General features: G+C 39.9%; 1 protein-coding gene across 7 annotated transcripts in view; it reads right to left on the reverse strand.

The window, feature by feature from the left end:
• APP (amyloid beta precursor protein) overlaps window positions 1-16520 on the reverse strand; it is a 262507-nt gene that overhangs the window by 11910 nt on the left and 234077 nt on the right. For 4 of the 7 annotated variants that reach the window (XM_077878895.1, XM_077878894.1, XM_077878892.1 and 1 more), the window contains 3 exons: window positions 15960-16181; window positions 7546-7599; window positions 1231-1334 (listed from right to left, as the gene is read on the reverse strand). In XM_077878895.1, coding sequence (XP_077735021.1) covers window positions 1231-1334; window positions 7546-7599; window positions 15960-16181 — 380 coding nt within the window. The remainder of the gene's footprint in view (window positions 1-1230; window positions 1335-7545; window positions 7600-15959; window positions 16182-16520) is intronic. The other 3 variants (XM_077878896.1, XM_077878893.1, XM_077878890.1) reach the window with 1 other exon arrangement.

The following is a 16520-nucleotide window of genomic DNA, read 5'->3' on the forward strand; positions in this document are numbered from 1 at the left end:
CTCCGTGCCCCACCAGCCCCTAATTCTGGAACAGCTACCCCAGAGTTTTTTTTTAACCTCTTCAGCATCGGTCAGATCAAGGGTGCCCCTGATTTTATATTAACTGAGACCGGATTAACCTGCCAGTGAAAATCATGCTTCAAAAACCCGAAATGTTCTTGTACAAAAAAGATTATGGGAGTTGAAATGCAAATCTGAATCACAGGCCAGTTTTGGATTTGCTCCAATTATTGAGAGTGAAAAGACACATGCACAATTGCACAATATTTCACAGACATTTCTTCTGTAATTTGCTACTTGGATTTAGAAATTATATTTATGAATATTGGAAAGATATTCTCTCCCTTGAAAAAGAGCATGAATGTTCCCCTCACCCCATCCCCAGTGCATGATAAACATCTGACAGCAGGTACTTCTCAAATATTATTATTGCTAAGAGAATTTATTACCATTTTTTGGTTGACTACTGAATATGCAGTAAAATTGTCTTCTTTATTAATTTAACCCACTTATTATGCTTACTGATAAGACGAAAGAAACCTTAGCATGATGCAGGATTTGATTTATCTGAAGCATCTGGTAAAAGATTTCATAGAACTACCGGAGCTGCCTGCAAAGGGGATGGGTGCTCTTTGATTTGTTCTGATTCTAACATTTGGGGGAACACACAGGGGGCAGGAGGAGATTCTGTCCAATAAGGAGGCTGCTGTCTTCCTTGCCCAAATCTTTCAAAGAGCAACCCTGCTCGGAACATGGAGTCCTGTGCACCTCCTGCCTCCACCTACCTTGGTAGAAACCCAGAGATCCTACCCTCACGGGAGAAACTTAAAACATGGGTGCTGGGGAAAGAACTCAGGAAGGAAGAGGGAGAGACGAAGGGGCACAGAGAGACAGTTATAAATGCCAACTCCAAATCCACCTCTTAGAAGCCTGAGCCTGACTTCCTAGAAAATAGCGTGGAAGTTAATTAGAGCGGATATTATAATATAAATTAATTCCACTCTGAGCCCTGGTTGGGCTTTGCTGCCTTCCAGACATAAAAAACTATTCTATAAGGACCCCCCTTTTTCTTTTCTGTGTTTCCATGATGAACCCTATAATAGGCAAAAGTGTTTTATTCTTGTTTTTATCTTTTCCTTCACTGGATTTCTGGCACAGCGTGAACAAGCGTTAACAGGTCATCTGGCAAGGCAAGCAGAGTGGCAGGAAGAGGTGAACTACTTTACATACCAATTTTTGATGATGAAGAACTTCATATCCTGAGTCATGTCGGAACTCGGCATCCATCTTCACCTCGGAGATCTCTTCCGTCTTGATATTTGTCAAGCCTGAACCTGCATTAATCCATAAGCATCACACCATGAGTAAATGATGCAGGACAGTCAATTCATTTTATCTGTAAACACTAACGCTGTAACACAAAGGCTACCAAAACTTACTTTCTAAGTCTGGAGTGAGAGGAAACAGATTAGTGACTTTCTTTGAGAAAACTGACACCAGGGACACCTGGGTGGCTCAGCGGTTGAGCTTCTGCCTTTGGCCCAGAGCGTGATCCCAGAATCCAGGGATCGAGTCCCACGTCAGGCTCCCTGCATGGAGCCTGCTTCTCCCTCTGCCTGTGTCTCTGCCTTGCTCTCTGTGTCTCTCATGATTAAATAAATAAAATCTTAAAAAAAAAAGAAAACTGACACCCTGTATTTAAACCCTTAACCACTATCTATTTTAAAGAAAAAGAAATTAAAGATTAAAGAAACCCGAAGTTAAAGCTTCTACTGCCTTTAGACACATGTTGTAATTTTTTTTTTTTTTTTTTTTTTTAATGGGGAGAACCAGAAGTTAAATGCTAGTTGGGAAGTTGGCAAGGATGTGTTCCCAGAGTATACTGGCTTGTTTTAGGGGCTTATTGTCTAGCCTATTCTAGGTCTTTTCCCATATGTTCTCATTCTTTCAGAAAAAAATAAAAAAAAAAAAGTCTTTAAAAAAGAGCATTAATTACCTGGTAGAATCAAACTGCTACTTTAGGGCTTTGTTCCAATTACAAATAAATTATGTTTGTGTATCTATGCAGTGAAGCATTATAAAAATCATATTTATTTAGTTAAGTGATTTAGTTAGAGATACAGAATTAATTGGTTCATCCACTGAATAAAGACTTGCAGTCCATAATTCTAGAAAATGTTTCTGTGGGACTAAGAGAACTTATAATTTACTAACTCTTCCTTCTCTATAAATTGCTACAGGAGTCTTACACTAATTGTTACAATAAATTTCATTTTTCAAATAACAATTGGAAGCTGAAACACAAAGCGGCAAGGCCATTTTTGAAACAAAACCTGAAAGCACAATATACAAATTATCAGGTTCCACGTGTTGGAGCATTTATATATCAAAAGTCGTTGTTTTAGGATGAGAAAGGCTAAGATCCCATCTCTATGGTATTCCCACCCAGGGCCAGACCCTCACTCAGCTCCTAACTGGAGAAGAATCTCTCCGCTTGCCTCTGTTTTGGACAGCTCTGCCTCTGCCTACAAGAATGATGGTCTTCCTGCAAGCCCACCTCAGACCCCCTACAGCATCCGCTCTTTGAGCCTGTTCCACGCAGGGCGAGCCAACACCTCCCTTCTGCATGATAGCCTTGAGCAGACCAGACAGTCAAGGAGAGGCATTGTGTTCCTGATGGTTCTTGCTCAGGCTACATGTAACACCAGGTCCTTAGCTCCCATTGGACCTAATTTCTTGCATCTTGTCTAGCCACTCTTACAGCCTGGTCCACAAGGTGCTGTGAAACTGGTCACACATCTGGCTGAAACTGAAAAGCACAATGTCCACAGCGTAACCATGTGCCAGTCTAAGAGCACAGCTCATACAAAAAGAAAAGGAGAAGTTGACAAGACCGCGGGCGCCTGTGCTGGTTTTGACACATCCCTGATTCCTTGTCCAATTGTTCACAAAGCTTCCATTTAATAACTCATCCGAAAACAGAGCCGAGACCAATGTCAATCCACACCTAGTCTGTGGACTGTCACCCTGTCTTCTCTCCTGTCCATCTGGCAGAATGAGTTTCTTCTCCCTATCTTCCCAGCTCTCCCGCTCTCCAAGGTCCACAAAGATCACGGAGGGCAGTTCAACAATTTCACCCTCAAGTTCTCCTAGCCTCCAATTTGCCTGGGTCACAAGGACTTGGGTGTGGTAGAGAAGGGTTGTAGATTTAAAATATATCCACAAATTTATTAATGCTCCTCCTTTCCAGAGGTGGGACTGAATTCCTTTCCCTCGAGTGTGGACTGGATGGAGTGTCTTGTTTCTAATGAACAGACAACAGAGAAAGTGATCCTGGGGGACTTCTGAGTCTAGATCAAATAAGGCACTGCAGCTTCCTTCTTGTTCTCTCTCTCGGGTCACTTGCCCTGGGAAAGCCAGCTGCCTTACCATGAGGACACTCAAGCAGCCCTACAAAAAGGTTCCCACGATGAGGTGTGGTGTCCTGCCTACAGCCATGTCAGTGAGCCATCTTGGAAATGGACCCACCACAGTCAACCTTCAAGTCTTCAGATGGTTGCAGCTCTAGAGGGTGTCTTGACTGCAACCTCCTGAGGGACCTGGGGCCAGAAGCACCCAGATAATCCATGCCTGAAATACTGATCGTTCCAGTAATTATAAGCAACTAAATGCTTGTTGTTTTAAGTCACTTAGTTACGGAATTATTTGTTGCATTAGCAATAGAAAACCAGTACAAGGAGCTAGCTAGTGCTTTCTTTTTTCATCTTGATCTACTTTGGGCTTTCATTTCTTTCTTTCAAAAGATCACTCTCTTTAATATATAGACACAAAGGCAGAAGCACAAATGGGACAGTATCCCCTTGTCTCTCATCTTTTGCTGGGTCCTCTCACTGGCTGTCCCTCACCCCCTGACCCTGTCCCAAGAGCTCTTCTTATTTATGTTCTTGCTTTGAAATTATTTGCATTTTCTCATCATTTTCAACTCACTCTGACCTCTAATTTCCTAACACTATGTCACTATGTTTATTGAGCTGTGATACTAATGCTATTTGTCATTGGTTTTATTTATAAATATAAATAATATTTATTTATAAAAATATAGTTTATTTATTTAATATGTATATATTAATCTTTCTATAGGCCCTTTTCAATCTGAGAAGGGGTTGTATAACCACAGTAATTTCTTTATAGCTCACCCTTTTGCTGTCATCAGGATCTAGCAATGCAACAGTTAAAATTATATTTCGAGATTTTAATCAAAGTCTCTTTGAATAGTCTTTTCTTTTAGATTTGTGGGACCAATGATTACTTCAAAAAATAGGAGCTCTCCATTCAAAATTATAAAAGCCCATAATTTCAGAAAGGAGAGTGAAATACTTTTGGTACTCAAAATTCAAATTCAAAAAAACAAAACAAAACAAAAACCATATTCAAATTCATGTAACAAGTCAGAACAACAGATGATTAATCATAGTGCAATAGTTTGCAAGACTTTCAGAAGAAAGATCTTCCTAGTTCATTTGTGTGTAGCATGTATAAGCACTTAGTGAAAGGACTTTCTATACATGAAGCAAATCTCACTAAAAGGGAAGAAAAATAAGCTTGCACATAGCAAAACATCATCAGTAATAGGCTCATATTGCATGTGATGAAATGTGACATGTAGATTGAAATATATCGCAGGGACCTTTGTGTACAGGCTCGTCAGACATGTTTTCTCAATTGTACTGATTCCATTCCAAGCCCTGGTGTAACTCTAGTTCTCTATGTCATGGTAAGCGAGCAGAATCTGCTTTCTTTTGAGGAGGGAGGGAGGCGTGTCCCTCATGAAACTTTTTACATGGCTTGGAGTCAAGGATTTGGTCTCCTTTATGAGGACTGCAGAAGGGTGATAATAACTTATAGTGGGAAGAGTAGCTTTCCTCCCCCTGTGAAGAGCTTGCTAATGTATTTTTCTTCTTTATTCTGGTCAAATGTGTAACTTGACCTCCAGAACCCCTTCTTCCCTGGAAGCAAGCAGGGGGAGTAGCTGTAATGACCGCCATGCCCAGAAATCCCCACTGCTACCACTGTTTTCCCTACTTGACATTACATTCTAAGTTACAGTGCCCTGGTTTTTCAGAAGTCTAAAGATATAGTTTGGCACACTGAACTCAAGCGTGCAGTCTCCTAAAGAGTGATGTTGGAAGAACCACAACTAGTTCTATGAACGTAGCAGGGAATTGGTCCAAATGCTTGGGATACGGCCGGTAAGCACAGAAAAAGAGCACATGTCCTACTACTATATATCTGGCAAGTAAGAGCTATTCGTAAAGTAGAGTCTTCCTCACTTTGGATCTGATCATTCTTGCTTACGTATGGCCTTCTTTTATTGGAGAAAAAGTACAAGAAAGCAAGCTAAGCCCAGGCCATGCTCCCGTCTTTGAATCCTTCCCCTCTTCTTTGCCAATGGATGAGTCTCAAAATTTTTGAAATGCTTCCCTGAAGTTCACCTCCTATATGTGCCTGGATTAGCACACCCTCAGTGAGTGGCCCATCTGCTTACCTCACAGACACCCTGGTTTGTACTTTACGTTGGTTTGTATTCCCCTGCCTTTCTAATTCCATCTCCTCTTTTAAATATGCTAAGTGTGTTCCTTCTATTATATATACTTCAAGCTCCTGAGAATGGGGAACTTATCATTTTATTTCTTTCCACCCACCACAGCATTTAATGCATTGTTCTCTGTGAAATACCAAAATGAAATATTGCTGTTATAGAAACATTATTATTGTTATAATAAAGACCTTGGATGGCTTCTTCCCCCCACATAACAACTCTAACTACTTTATAGCTCTTCTCTTAAAATAGATTGTTTTGGGGGGAAATGAACGGAAAAGTTATTTTCATGTTAGAGTTTTTTAAAAAAAGGGGAAAAAAATCAACTTTGGTGGTTGTCAAACCCTCCCCCCCTCATATTCCAAATAGAACATATTAGCCTAGAGGGCCCAAAGAAGGGACTTTATAAAATTGGTTGTAAGAGTGCTAAGAGTGCTTCTAATTCACTTTTTATTCTTGTAGGTGAAGAGCATCTCTTCCTTAAAAGTAAAATAGAAAGTGGCATAAAAAAAGGCCCAAGGCAAATGATCATCCTGAGCTGGTCTCAGTAACTGTTAGAACAGAACTGACCCCTTAGCCTTGAGCTCCACCATGGGCTGAGCAGGATGGGGATGTCATTTGCTGGTTCCTTAAAATTCACTTGCATGACAATGGCAATAAGGAAGACATTAGGAGAGCCCACACCGTGTCTGACTTACTATAATTCAAGTTCCTCTGAAAAGCCCTAAAGGCAGAACCAACCAGAGCAGCTGTCAAGATGTGTCACACAGAGTCATGAAGATGCCATAGGGCAGATTCAGAGTTCTCATCAATGACTGTGGTTGGAGATAGAAGGGGTCTGAGCCAACACTGGCAGTGTGAGGTGCAGGGTCTGTTCTTGGCAGGCTACCAACTGTTACCTGAGCCAGGGACCTACCTCCATGTGTTAATATCTTCAAACATGGTGAAGTCCCTATCCCTTGATTATTGCACAAGGCCATTATGAGGGTAAGGAAGGAAATAAATTCCGGAAGGTTTACTTGTTTGTGGAGCTAAGTTTCTCTAGAATACACAGCTGGGTCAACTCTGTAACTGCTGTCTTTGTTTCATGGAAACCAATGGCTACCATTAGTTGGTCAAAATTGTGCATAAAGTCAAAACCAGGTTCATGTGTGCTTCTGTTGTGGTGTGACATTATTTTAAAAACAGTTTGAGATATAGACTAGATACAGAAAAAAGGATCAAAGTGTACTTCTTAATGCTGGGGAAACTGTAAAAAAAAAAAAGAAGTGTCTATTATAGTGTTAATGAGAATTTTAGGTGATTACAAAAAATAGAAGACTGGTATACAAAACTATGCACATATATCCTTTCTGTCACTGTAGTCACTCATGGAGAATACGTCCATACAACCCATGAAAGAGAAAATGCAAATATTTCTGGGTTCTAGAGGTAGGCCCATTCTGATATTTTTAGGAATTCACATCTATGTGAGGAACTGATTGAAGTTTGAGCCCAATTCAGTCAGAAGAGGACCCGTCTGCATACCAAACAAGAAAGGAAGGAAGAGGTATTCAAAGCAGAGACCAAGTTGTCACCGGATAGAATCTGCATCTGTGTGGCTTTCCATTTTTGAGGACACAGAGGTCTAAATACTCTTCTCCACTTAAAAAAGGAAAAAAAAAAAAAAAAAAAAAAAAAAAAACCACCCCATAAGCTGGAAGGGCTCTCTTATTATTTGAAAAGGAAAGCTCAGAAAGAAAATAGATAACCTAAATAGGAACTTGGAAAATCAAGTGTAAGGAAAAAGCAAGGGGAATCTTTGAGAAGTCTGGTTTCCAGGTCCTTTCAAATCCTCTCTCCCTAACTGCAGTGTAGACAGGCTAATCACGAAGAGCAGGGGGGTGGCGTTGGCTCAGGCTCAAGCGCAAGATGCTGAGAGGTAGAAAGTAACCGGGTTATTATACCTGGTCGGGTGGTGAGTCCTCGGTCGGCGGCAGGGCGGGCATCAACAGGCTCAACTGGGCACAGGGAAAGCAAACAAGACAAATCAAGATGGTGAGTTGTGGCTCCTGAACACAGAGCAGGGAAAAGCATGTGAAATACATAGGTTATTGGAAAAAAAAAAAAAAAAAAAAAAAGGCAGCTGGAAGAGAACCACCAGTGAGTTAATCCTGAGTATCAAGGAATAGGAGCGGTACCACTTCAAAAGGCTTACCACTATTGATGGGCCAACCTTACTAATAAAAGTTTTCTAATAAAAGCACTCACCAGGACATGCAGCAACATCAAAGAGGGGAGAGGGGAGTGTGGATTTGCTGCTCCTTGAGTTTAGAGATGGTTTCTTGGCTTTGATTAGAAATAAAATACATTATACCCAGCCTGGTGGAAAGTCTTGACGATACCTCCCTTTACAACTGTCCAATCTTATCTTATTTTACAGTTAATTAACTACAAAAGGACTCCATTAAATCCCCTGGGAGAATGTAAACATGAGTTCATTGGGAGAGAAAAGTTTCACCACACAATCTGCCATTTAGTGCATAAAATTTTGCTCCCATTTTGAGGGTGAAAGAAGTCAGCTAGAAAGTCAGTCTTTCTCTCTCTAGTTTTAAAGGCTGGTAGTTACTATTTTAGTAGATGACTTAGAGTTGAAAACATGTGAAATGTGAGTATTTCTTTTCATATGTCTCACCTTCCACAATTTTTCCTTTGTGAATATTCTGGGCTAGACCCAAAGGAACCCGTGCAGGTGGCATAGGGTGCCCGCCTTTGCTTATCATTAGCTGGTATTTCCAAAGTGCTTCTGAGTCTCAGAAACTAGAACTTGAACTTAGACTGGTATTTGAAGAAACAGGCAAGGGAGAGAACCAAAGCTTTCAGGATTAAAAAATGGGCAAGAGGCAAATGAAGCCGAGGAAGGGGAGAAGCCCCTTGCGTAAGGCTTGGGAAATAAAAGATAAGAAGGTAAGCAAAGGTGAGCAAAGATGTTGGTGGGAAGAAAGGTGTGCTCGATGGGATGGTTTCTGGAACACCAGTTTCAATAAAACCAGACAGCTTACTGATGTACACAGCTCAGGCACTGCAAGGTGGGATTACAAACCCACGTCGATCCTGAATGTCACACGTTGGCAGAAAAGTGGAGAAGAGAGTGGCAGGAAGTCAAGCCTTCAAAGTATGGAAAAATCAGGCTTCTGAGAATACTAAGACATTTGGATGCATCGAAAGAGCAAGGTTTAGTCCTTTACCATGCAGACTGGCAGCATGGCGGAGAGAAGAGGGTGGAGGCCTCTGTACCCAACATTGGCAATGTAAGCAACCTTGGCTGAATGACCACTTCTGAGGCTGTTTCTGCATATGTAAAATAGTATCTTCTAATTGCAGTGAGAAACAAAAAAAAAAAAAAAATTAAGAACTGTTTTGGAAATGCTCAAATACTATGAAACTGCACTTACTAAGTATTCCCTAACTATCGCTGAGAAGAGGACTGATTGCTAGTACTTTACTGGCATGACAGATTAAGACATACTTCCTTCTGTAACTCATGAATACATTTGAATGATATAGTTTCTCTGTGTTCTACCTTTCTTCCCACCTGCAACAGTACTTAGTGAGAGACCTTCCTTATTCCATGTAAAATAGAGTTAACAGAGGGATTATTTTATTTTTCAAGAATTTCTTCACCAGAGCTCCAATGGTGCTTCAGTTGAAGATGAGCATGGAGAAGCACTCTCATGGAGCAAAAAAGTAACTCTAAGTGGGGATCCTATCTATCAATGGCTAACCTATCAGAAACCAAATTTGACTCATGAAGGAATCAGTAGGTAATCTGTGGTTTAAATGCAGGCTGAAGAGCTGGCCGTTGGTCCCAGGGTCCACTTTAATGCCATTACTGATTTACTCTGTGATCTTGGGCAAGCCATCACATTCTTTCCAATCCTCAACTTTGTCATAAGTAAACAGGGTTTTTCCAGGGCTCAAACGTGCACACATATGCACAAGAACCTTACAAATGATAAAGTACTATTCCACAGTTACTTAAAATACAGAAAAAGCATCAAATGTACAGACAAAAAAAAAGTCCGAAAGATATTACCACAAAAAGCTATCAGTAGTTATCTCTAGGTGAGGAGATCGTTTCTAGAAGCTTCTCTGCCTTTTCTTCCCAGTGTGCATGTTCATTTGAAATTCGAAAATAGTAATAACAGCTTTTCCTTTTTAGGAAGATGAAACAATTAATAGTTTTATTGACTTAAACCCTAGCCTGCTTTAACAGTTGGAGGCTGATTCAGTATGAATTAATATTCAAAAAATAAGTAAGTCTTGTGTTCAGTGAGGAGACATCAATCAATTTTTTAAAAAAATTATGACATCATTGCCAAAAATGAATATACATTGACAAGACAGAGAGGTGCATTATTTCCCAGTCCAACACAAATACTTCCCAATTTTCCAAATGAACTATTACTCGTTGAACCAGAAAGTAACTTAAGTATAGTGTTCGAAACATTTTACTCTAGCTGTTTAGCAAATTAAAAATAGGAGGTCATCTTAAAGAGTTAAAACTTAAGTAGAAATGTGTTATTCCCATGCCTTCAATAGCTTTGACTCAAATGTCTCCTTAGGAGAGGAGACAAACTGATCCAAATTCTGGGGCTTCTGAGTTTGTTCTGTTGTTCCTTATAACACACCAATTCTAAGCTAAATGCTGCTTAGCACAGCCTGCTACCAGGCTCAAGGCAATGGAGGAATCAGCAGGAAAACAGTTTTACACATGCAGAAAACAGGCCTGAAGAGGACATTATTTAATTTCAATTTCAGCATTTATTTCAGCATTCATTTATTTTTAAAAAGGCCTTAAAAATTTATTTATTTTTTTAAAGGATTTTATTTATTTATTCATGAGACACAGAGAGGCAGAGACACAGACAGAGGGAGAAGCAGACTCCCTGTGGGGAGCCCGATGTGGGACTAGATCCCAGGACCCCAGGACCCCAGGATCAAGACCTGAGTTGAAGGCAGACGTTCAAGCACTGAGCCTCCTAGGAGTCCCAAATTCATTTGTTTTAGAGAGAGAGAGAGAGAGAGAGCATGCAAGCGGGGGGAGGGGCAGAGGGAGAGGAAGAGAGAATCTCAAGCAGCCTCCCCACTGAGCATGGAGCCTGACATGGGGCTCGATCTCATGACCTTGAGATCATTACCTGAGCGAAAACCAAGAGTTGGATGCTTAGCCAACTCTGCCACCCAAGCATCCTTCATTTTCGGCATTTAAAGTGATTTGGTCATTGCTTCTTTAGTAGGCTAATTAGAAATATACCAGAGGACATCTTCCCCTCACAATTATATACATATTATAAGACCTGTTATGCCTCTTTGAGAATATTATAGTATTTCCATGCATGTATTCTATACAAAGAAGCTGACTGTTGGCCACCTTTTGGCTGGCCTGCTTAGCAATCATGACAAAGCAGAACAAACACAAATGCCTTTAGCAAGATGACTTCACAATCCAAGAGAACAGCAGTTTGATAAATAACAGCTTCACTTCAGTTTAGTCAGTTAAGCTTTGTGGATCTGAAAAAAACCACAGAAAATCCCCCAAGGCAAACTGTAGCTGGCCAAATAGCCTAAAATATGGGAAAACTGCGATACGCTTAGTTTTTCAATAAAAATTAAAAGAATCCTTGGTATCTGACTCTCTCTCTGGACTCGGTGGGCTCTTCTTAAGAAAAACCAATAAATTGTTGGTGAGTGTGTTTGAAGCTATGATGATGAGGATTGCATGAAATGAAAGGGAATCCTTTCAGAATTTTAGGTATTTTCAATATTCTGTGTGTGAGATATTCACAGGTGGTAAGGTCCCGGGGAGAGGGAACAAGGGGAGGAGATGGGGAGGGCAGACAGGAGACACAGTTACACACAGTTTTAAGACTGTGTCATTATATGGTTTATTATAGTAATTAATATTTTAAAAGATCTTATTTACTTATTAATGAGAGATAGAGAAAGAGAGAGAGAGTGTGGCAGAGACACAGGTAGAGGGAGAAGCAGGCTCCATCCAGGGAGCCTGACATGGGACTTGATACCAGGTCTCCAGGATCAGGCCCTGGGCTGAAGGCGGCAGTAAACCGCTGAGCCACCTGGGCTGCCCTCGTAATTAATTTTTAAGGATACACTGTTTGGGTCATAGGGTGATTCTCCCTGGGATCAGCTGGTAAAACCTCTCTAATAAGATCTTGGTCCTATAGAAAGAATGAACAAATGAACAAACAGACAAAAGAAAGAAAAGAAACACAGAAAAGACAGGAAGGAAGGAAGATAGGAAGGAAGATAAAGGAAAGGAATGAAAGAAGGAAGGAAGGAAGGAAGGAAGGAAGGAAGGAAGGAAGGAAGGAAGGAAGGAGAAAGAGTGAGCTACGCTAAACATTTACTGTGTTGTAGATACTTTAAGACCTTTTCCTGCCATCTCCATCAATGCTCATAGCTTATCTCTGAATTAGGAATTATTATCACCTTTGTTTTGTAGACCAGGAAAGAGCCACAGAGGCTCTCTCACTTGCCCACAACACACAGCACTGCTGGAATTTAAACTCTGATGACCCACACCATTCAGGAACGTGAGGCAGCTACCATTCTGTGGGATGGTGGGAATGTGGAGGTGTTTTTGGTTGTCACCACGACTACTGGGGAAAGGACACTACTGGCTTCTAGAGGATGGGGTCCAAAGATGCTAGATGCTAGGCACAGGGCAATCCCATGCAAATAAAACTAGCTCTGCATTTCTATGATTTCCTAAATTCCATCTGGACGTTCATTTATCTATGATCATGTGGGACTAGAATGTAACTTGGTTGGATATATAAGCACAAAGTGGTTTTTTGCATAGTTCTTACTGTAACCTGGACTGCTAAGAGCTCACCACCGGGTAAAATGAGGGAAGGTTGTTTTATTTAGAGCCTTCCCAGGAGTTCTTCACTATTTTAGGAAATCATCCACTGTTGCTCACAGAACATGAATCATGGAATCGGCCCTCGTATCCATCTGCATCTGTATCTGTCACATCCATACAGGACAAACACCTGATTATGCGCCACTGTTTCCGCTAGTAGGCTAGCCTGCATACTTATGTGTTCATTGAGTTTTCCCCGTGAAACACTGTCAGTCCGTTTTATTTCAAGATTCACCATTAAGGAGGCTTTTCAAAATGTTGTAAAAAGAGTGTTGGGTCTGATAATAGCAAGAACCAGAACTCAAGCTCTGAGATCCTCAATATTATTGCTTTGTAATACTTTTATTTAAGATTTTTCTATTTATCATCGACAGATCTTTATATAACAAGAGTATCAGCTCTTTCGATGAGGCCTGGGCAATGTTAACAGCTGTGTCCTGGTCAAAGACCTAGAGGGACTCAATCAAGGACTTCGCCCAAGTGGGCATCTTGGCAACACCCAAGAGTGTGTCTATGTGCAGGAGTGTAGACTGTCTCCCTGGACCAATGGCCATAGGCCACTCTCAGAGCCCACTTTTCTCAGTGGAGGTATTGCTACCAGAGTAGTCCATTGGTAGTCCATTGCTACTCTGGGGTATCTCCAAAATCTATTGTTCTTAGCCTTCCAAAAACTGATCACTTTGGAGAAACCCAGTGGTTAGCCCAATCTTCTTTCTTTGGGTTACCTGGCAGTGTATCACTGGCAGTGAGGATCACTGCTTACCTCCTAACCTGGACATAGACTTCTTTCTTATTTGATTTGGGAGGATTGTCAAGGGGCAGAAGACCAGGAAAATAATGGATATGTTGGCAGGGGCACCACGGTTTGGAATTTAGGAAGCTGCTTTAAGTAAAATAGTTCCTTCCTCTATTTCTACTTAAAAAGAACAACCGATATCCTTGCATTTCTTTTCCCTGAACAGAGTGGGTCAGTTTGGCTACTATTTAAGAATTTTAATATAAACAGAATGCTTACTAGAATGCATACAATTTTTAATGGAGATCACATATGCATGAATATATACAAAATCAAGATGAAATACTTGTTAGGACATAAAGAAAGATTTATTTAACTGCTGAAATTATTTATACTCCTAATATGATAATCGCAAAGTTAAATTTACCTCATTAAAGTTACCAAGGAAATGCGGTATGCATACTAGGCAGTTAAGCTCTCAATATCTAATAGAGTGAGAAAGTAAAGAGAAAAGCTGAAATTCAGGAAATGCAACACTTTCTAGAATAGTTCTATGTGGCACCAAGATCACTGCATTTCGCTATATTCATTAACTTTGAAGAGCGAACATAAATAGGGCTCGAGTGTCTTTGCTGTTGTTCTTAAAAAACTCTGTATATTCTACATTTGTAAAGGATTTACCACATTCAAGAGAAATACCAAGTATTACATCAAACATACACAGTAATTTCTGTAAATTAATTTTTACCCTGCTAATGCAGCTTGCTTTGGCCTTCTGAAACTTTCCATAAACTTTACCATAAGTAAGTTATAATTTCTAGTTTCTATTATTTTTGTGTGTGTGTGATCATAACAAGTCGGGTAGGCTCTGAAATAAGTTGTATCTTATTTTTCCAAAATCAACAAGTAATGGAAAACATTAAATGGGAACATTTTATTTCTAGAAACTACGTATTTGAAAGATGTGAAAAGATCACAGGAAAAGGACAGGAAGCTCTTTGTAAATTATAGTTTTAGAATCATTGCAGTTGAATAAATTTTCAAAGGCAAGGGTAATTTTTAACAAAGAACACAGTCTAATCTATGTAATTTAAATTTTTTTTTCATAAAAAGTTAAGAGTTGGAATCAAGGGCATTAAGGGTATTAATTTTCTATCGAAGGAAGTTTGTCAGACTTCAGATGTCGGACCTGTTTCTCCCTGAATTAAACAGCTTAATGTGTGAAAGGAAAAGAGTGTGCATTCAATTTACAAATGAGACTGGACATTTTCCACAAAGAATTCTCATTAGTGACTGAATGATGAGGATTTTAAAAGACCAAAATGTATCCGCTTATTAAAAAAAATGATATAGTCAGCACTCTTATAATTTAATAAGGAAGTTACCCTTGTAACTGAAGTTTTTAAAGTTTTAGAAGTCTTTACATTTTTTTCCTCTATGTCAGAATTATTTTTACAAATGGTAAAGTCTTAATTACTTTTACGTTATAAATGACACTGCTGTTTGTAGCTGGTATTACTACTATACGGTGCCCCTTTTCAAATTAATGAAACATATCTGGGGTGATTATTCACCTGCAAACTGTCTATAGAAAGATTTTCTGTAATGGTTCTTTAAAAAAAAAAAAAAAAAAGCTTCTATAATACACTTAAGGTCTGATACCAAGTTTAAATTTAGTTCGAGGGCAGCCCCGGTGGCGCAGCGGTTTAGGGCCGCCTGCAGCCCAGGGCGTGATCCTGGAGACCCTGGATCGAGTCCCACGTCAGGCTCTCTGCATGGAGCCTGCTTCTACCTCTCTGCTTGTGTCTCTCATTCTCTCTCTGTGTCTCTATGAATAAATAAATAAAAAATCTTTAAAAAAAAATTTAGTCCGAGGTGTATACTGACTGCACTTCGAGGAATCCATACTATAAAATAATCATGTTAAAATTATTACCACTATCCAAACTTGCCACCTTCACAAAGAAACTCTTCTAAAATTTCGTGTTCTTAAAAAAAATGCTATTAGAATTCAGAAATCAAGGTGTTCCTGTGTTTGAAATTTTATACCTCTGAACATGTAAAAATGTTTATGGGTTAAAAGGAATTAAAAGATGTTCTCTCATTGAGAGATATCATTTGGAACTTTCTGCTAAGAAATCCCTGTGAAAGAAAGTACATCATCCAATGTGCAAATCTATGATAACTCAGAATTTTCTCTGAGTTATCATAGGAAAAAAATATGTTGACTGATACACTTAATTTTGAAAGTTGCCTTAAATTTAACTTTCTAAACACAAAGTTGTTTAAATATTTAGCAAAATTACAATTTATTTGTAGCTGGTTCTTTATCTTTCTTTTTTTTTTAAACATTCAATGCAGTCTGAAATTTAATGCACTGGAATAAATAACCAGGAGAGATTATTTTGATGCTTTTCAAATCTCCATTTCTGTAGGCCCCATGAAAACTTCTCCCCACGAGGGGGAGAAAAATTTATATAATTTCATCCTCTGTTTGCTTTGAAGGTGAGCCTAGAATGGCCACTGCTACCTAAACATACATTGAATATTGTTCTTTTTTTCCAGAAGCAACAAAATACCTCTAGGTAAGAAAGTATTTTTTCAAATGTGTAGAAAGTCACCACTCAAGAATATCTGAAAGATGTATATATACATATATATACTGGAATATTCTTGCTCTCTCTGGGGCCTCTTACCTTCATTTTCTGTGTTGGCCGGCACTGAGTCGACCCCAAAAGGATGCCAGGGCTGGAGATCATCCAGGCTGAACTCTCCATTCACGGGAAGAAGCTCCACGGTGGTTTTCGTTTCTGTCAAAGATGGCATGAGGGCATCGTTTCCATAACTGATTCTTGGTTCACTGATCATGTTGGCCAAGACGTCATCCGAGTAGTTTTGCTCTTTCTGAAGCAGCTCATCTAAACAAAACAAAGCCATGTGTTTGGTGAGTCACAGCAACAAGTGGAACTGCAGCAGTGGCTACCATCTGCTGCCTGCCAGACATGACTTGAAAAGCTCTACAAGCAGGGTCTTATGTCTCCATCTGACAGATGTGACAACTGAGGCCCATGGCAGTTGAGCCACTTATGAAAAATTATAGCCAAGTGCCCAGGGCTGAATGGCTATAACCCTCCTTCTGATGATGAAAGATCTCGAGAGCTAAATCTCCATTCCCTCCTCTGACACAGATTCTGGTATCCTGTGATCACAGAGCAGTCAACAGTGTGCTCCGCTGAGGTGTTTGCCGGGACATGGTG

Source organism: Canis aureus, chromosome 30 (assembly GCF_053574225.1).
Source record: "Canis aureus isolate CA01 chromosome 30, VMU_Caureus_v.1.0, whole genome shotgun sequence".
In the NCBI taxonomy this organism is placed as follows: Eukaryota; Metazoa; Chordata; class Mammalia; order Carnivora; family Canidae; genus Canis; species Canis aureus.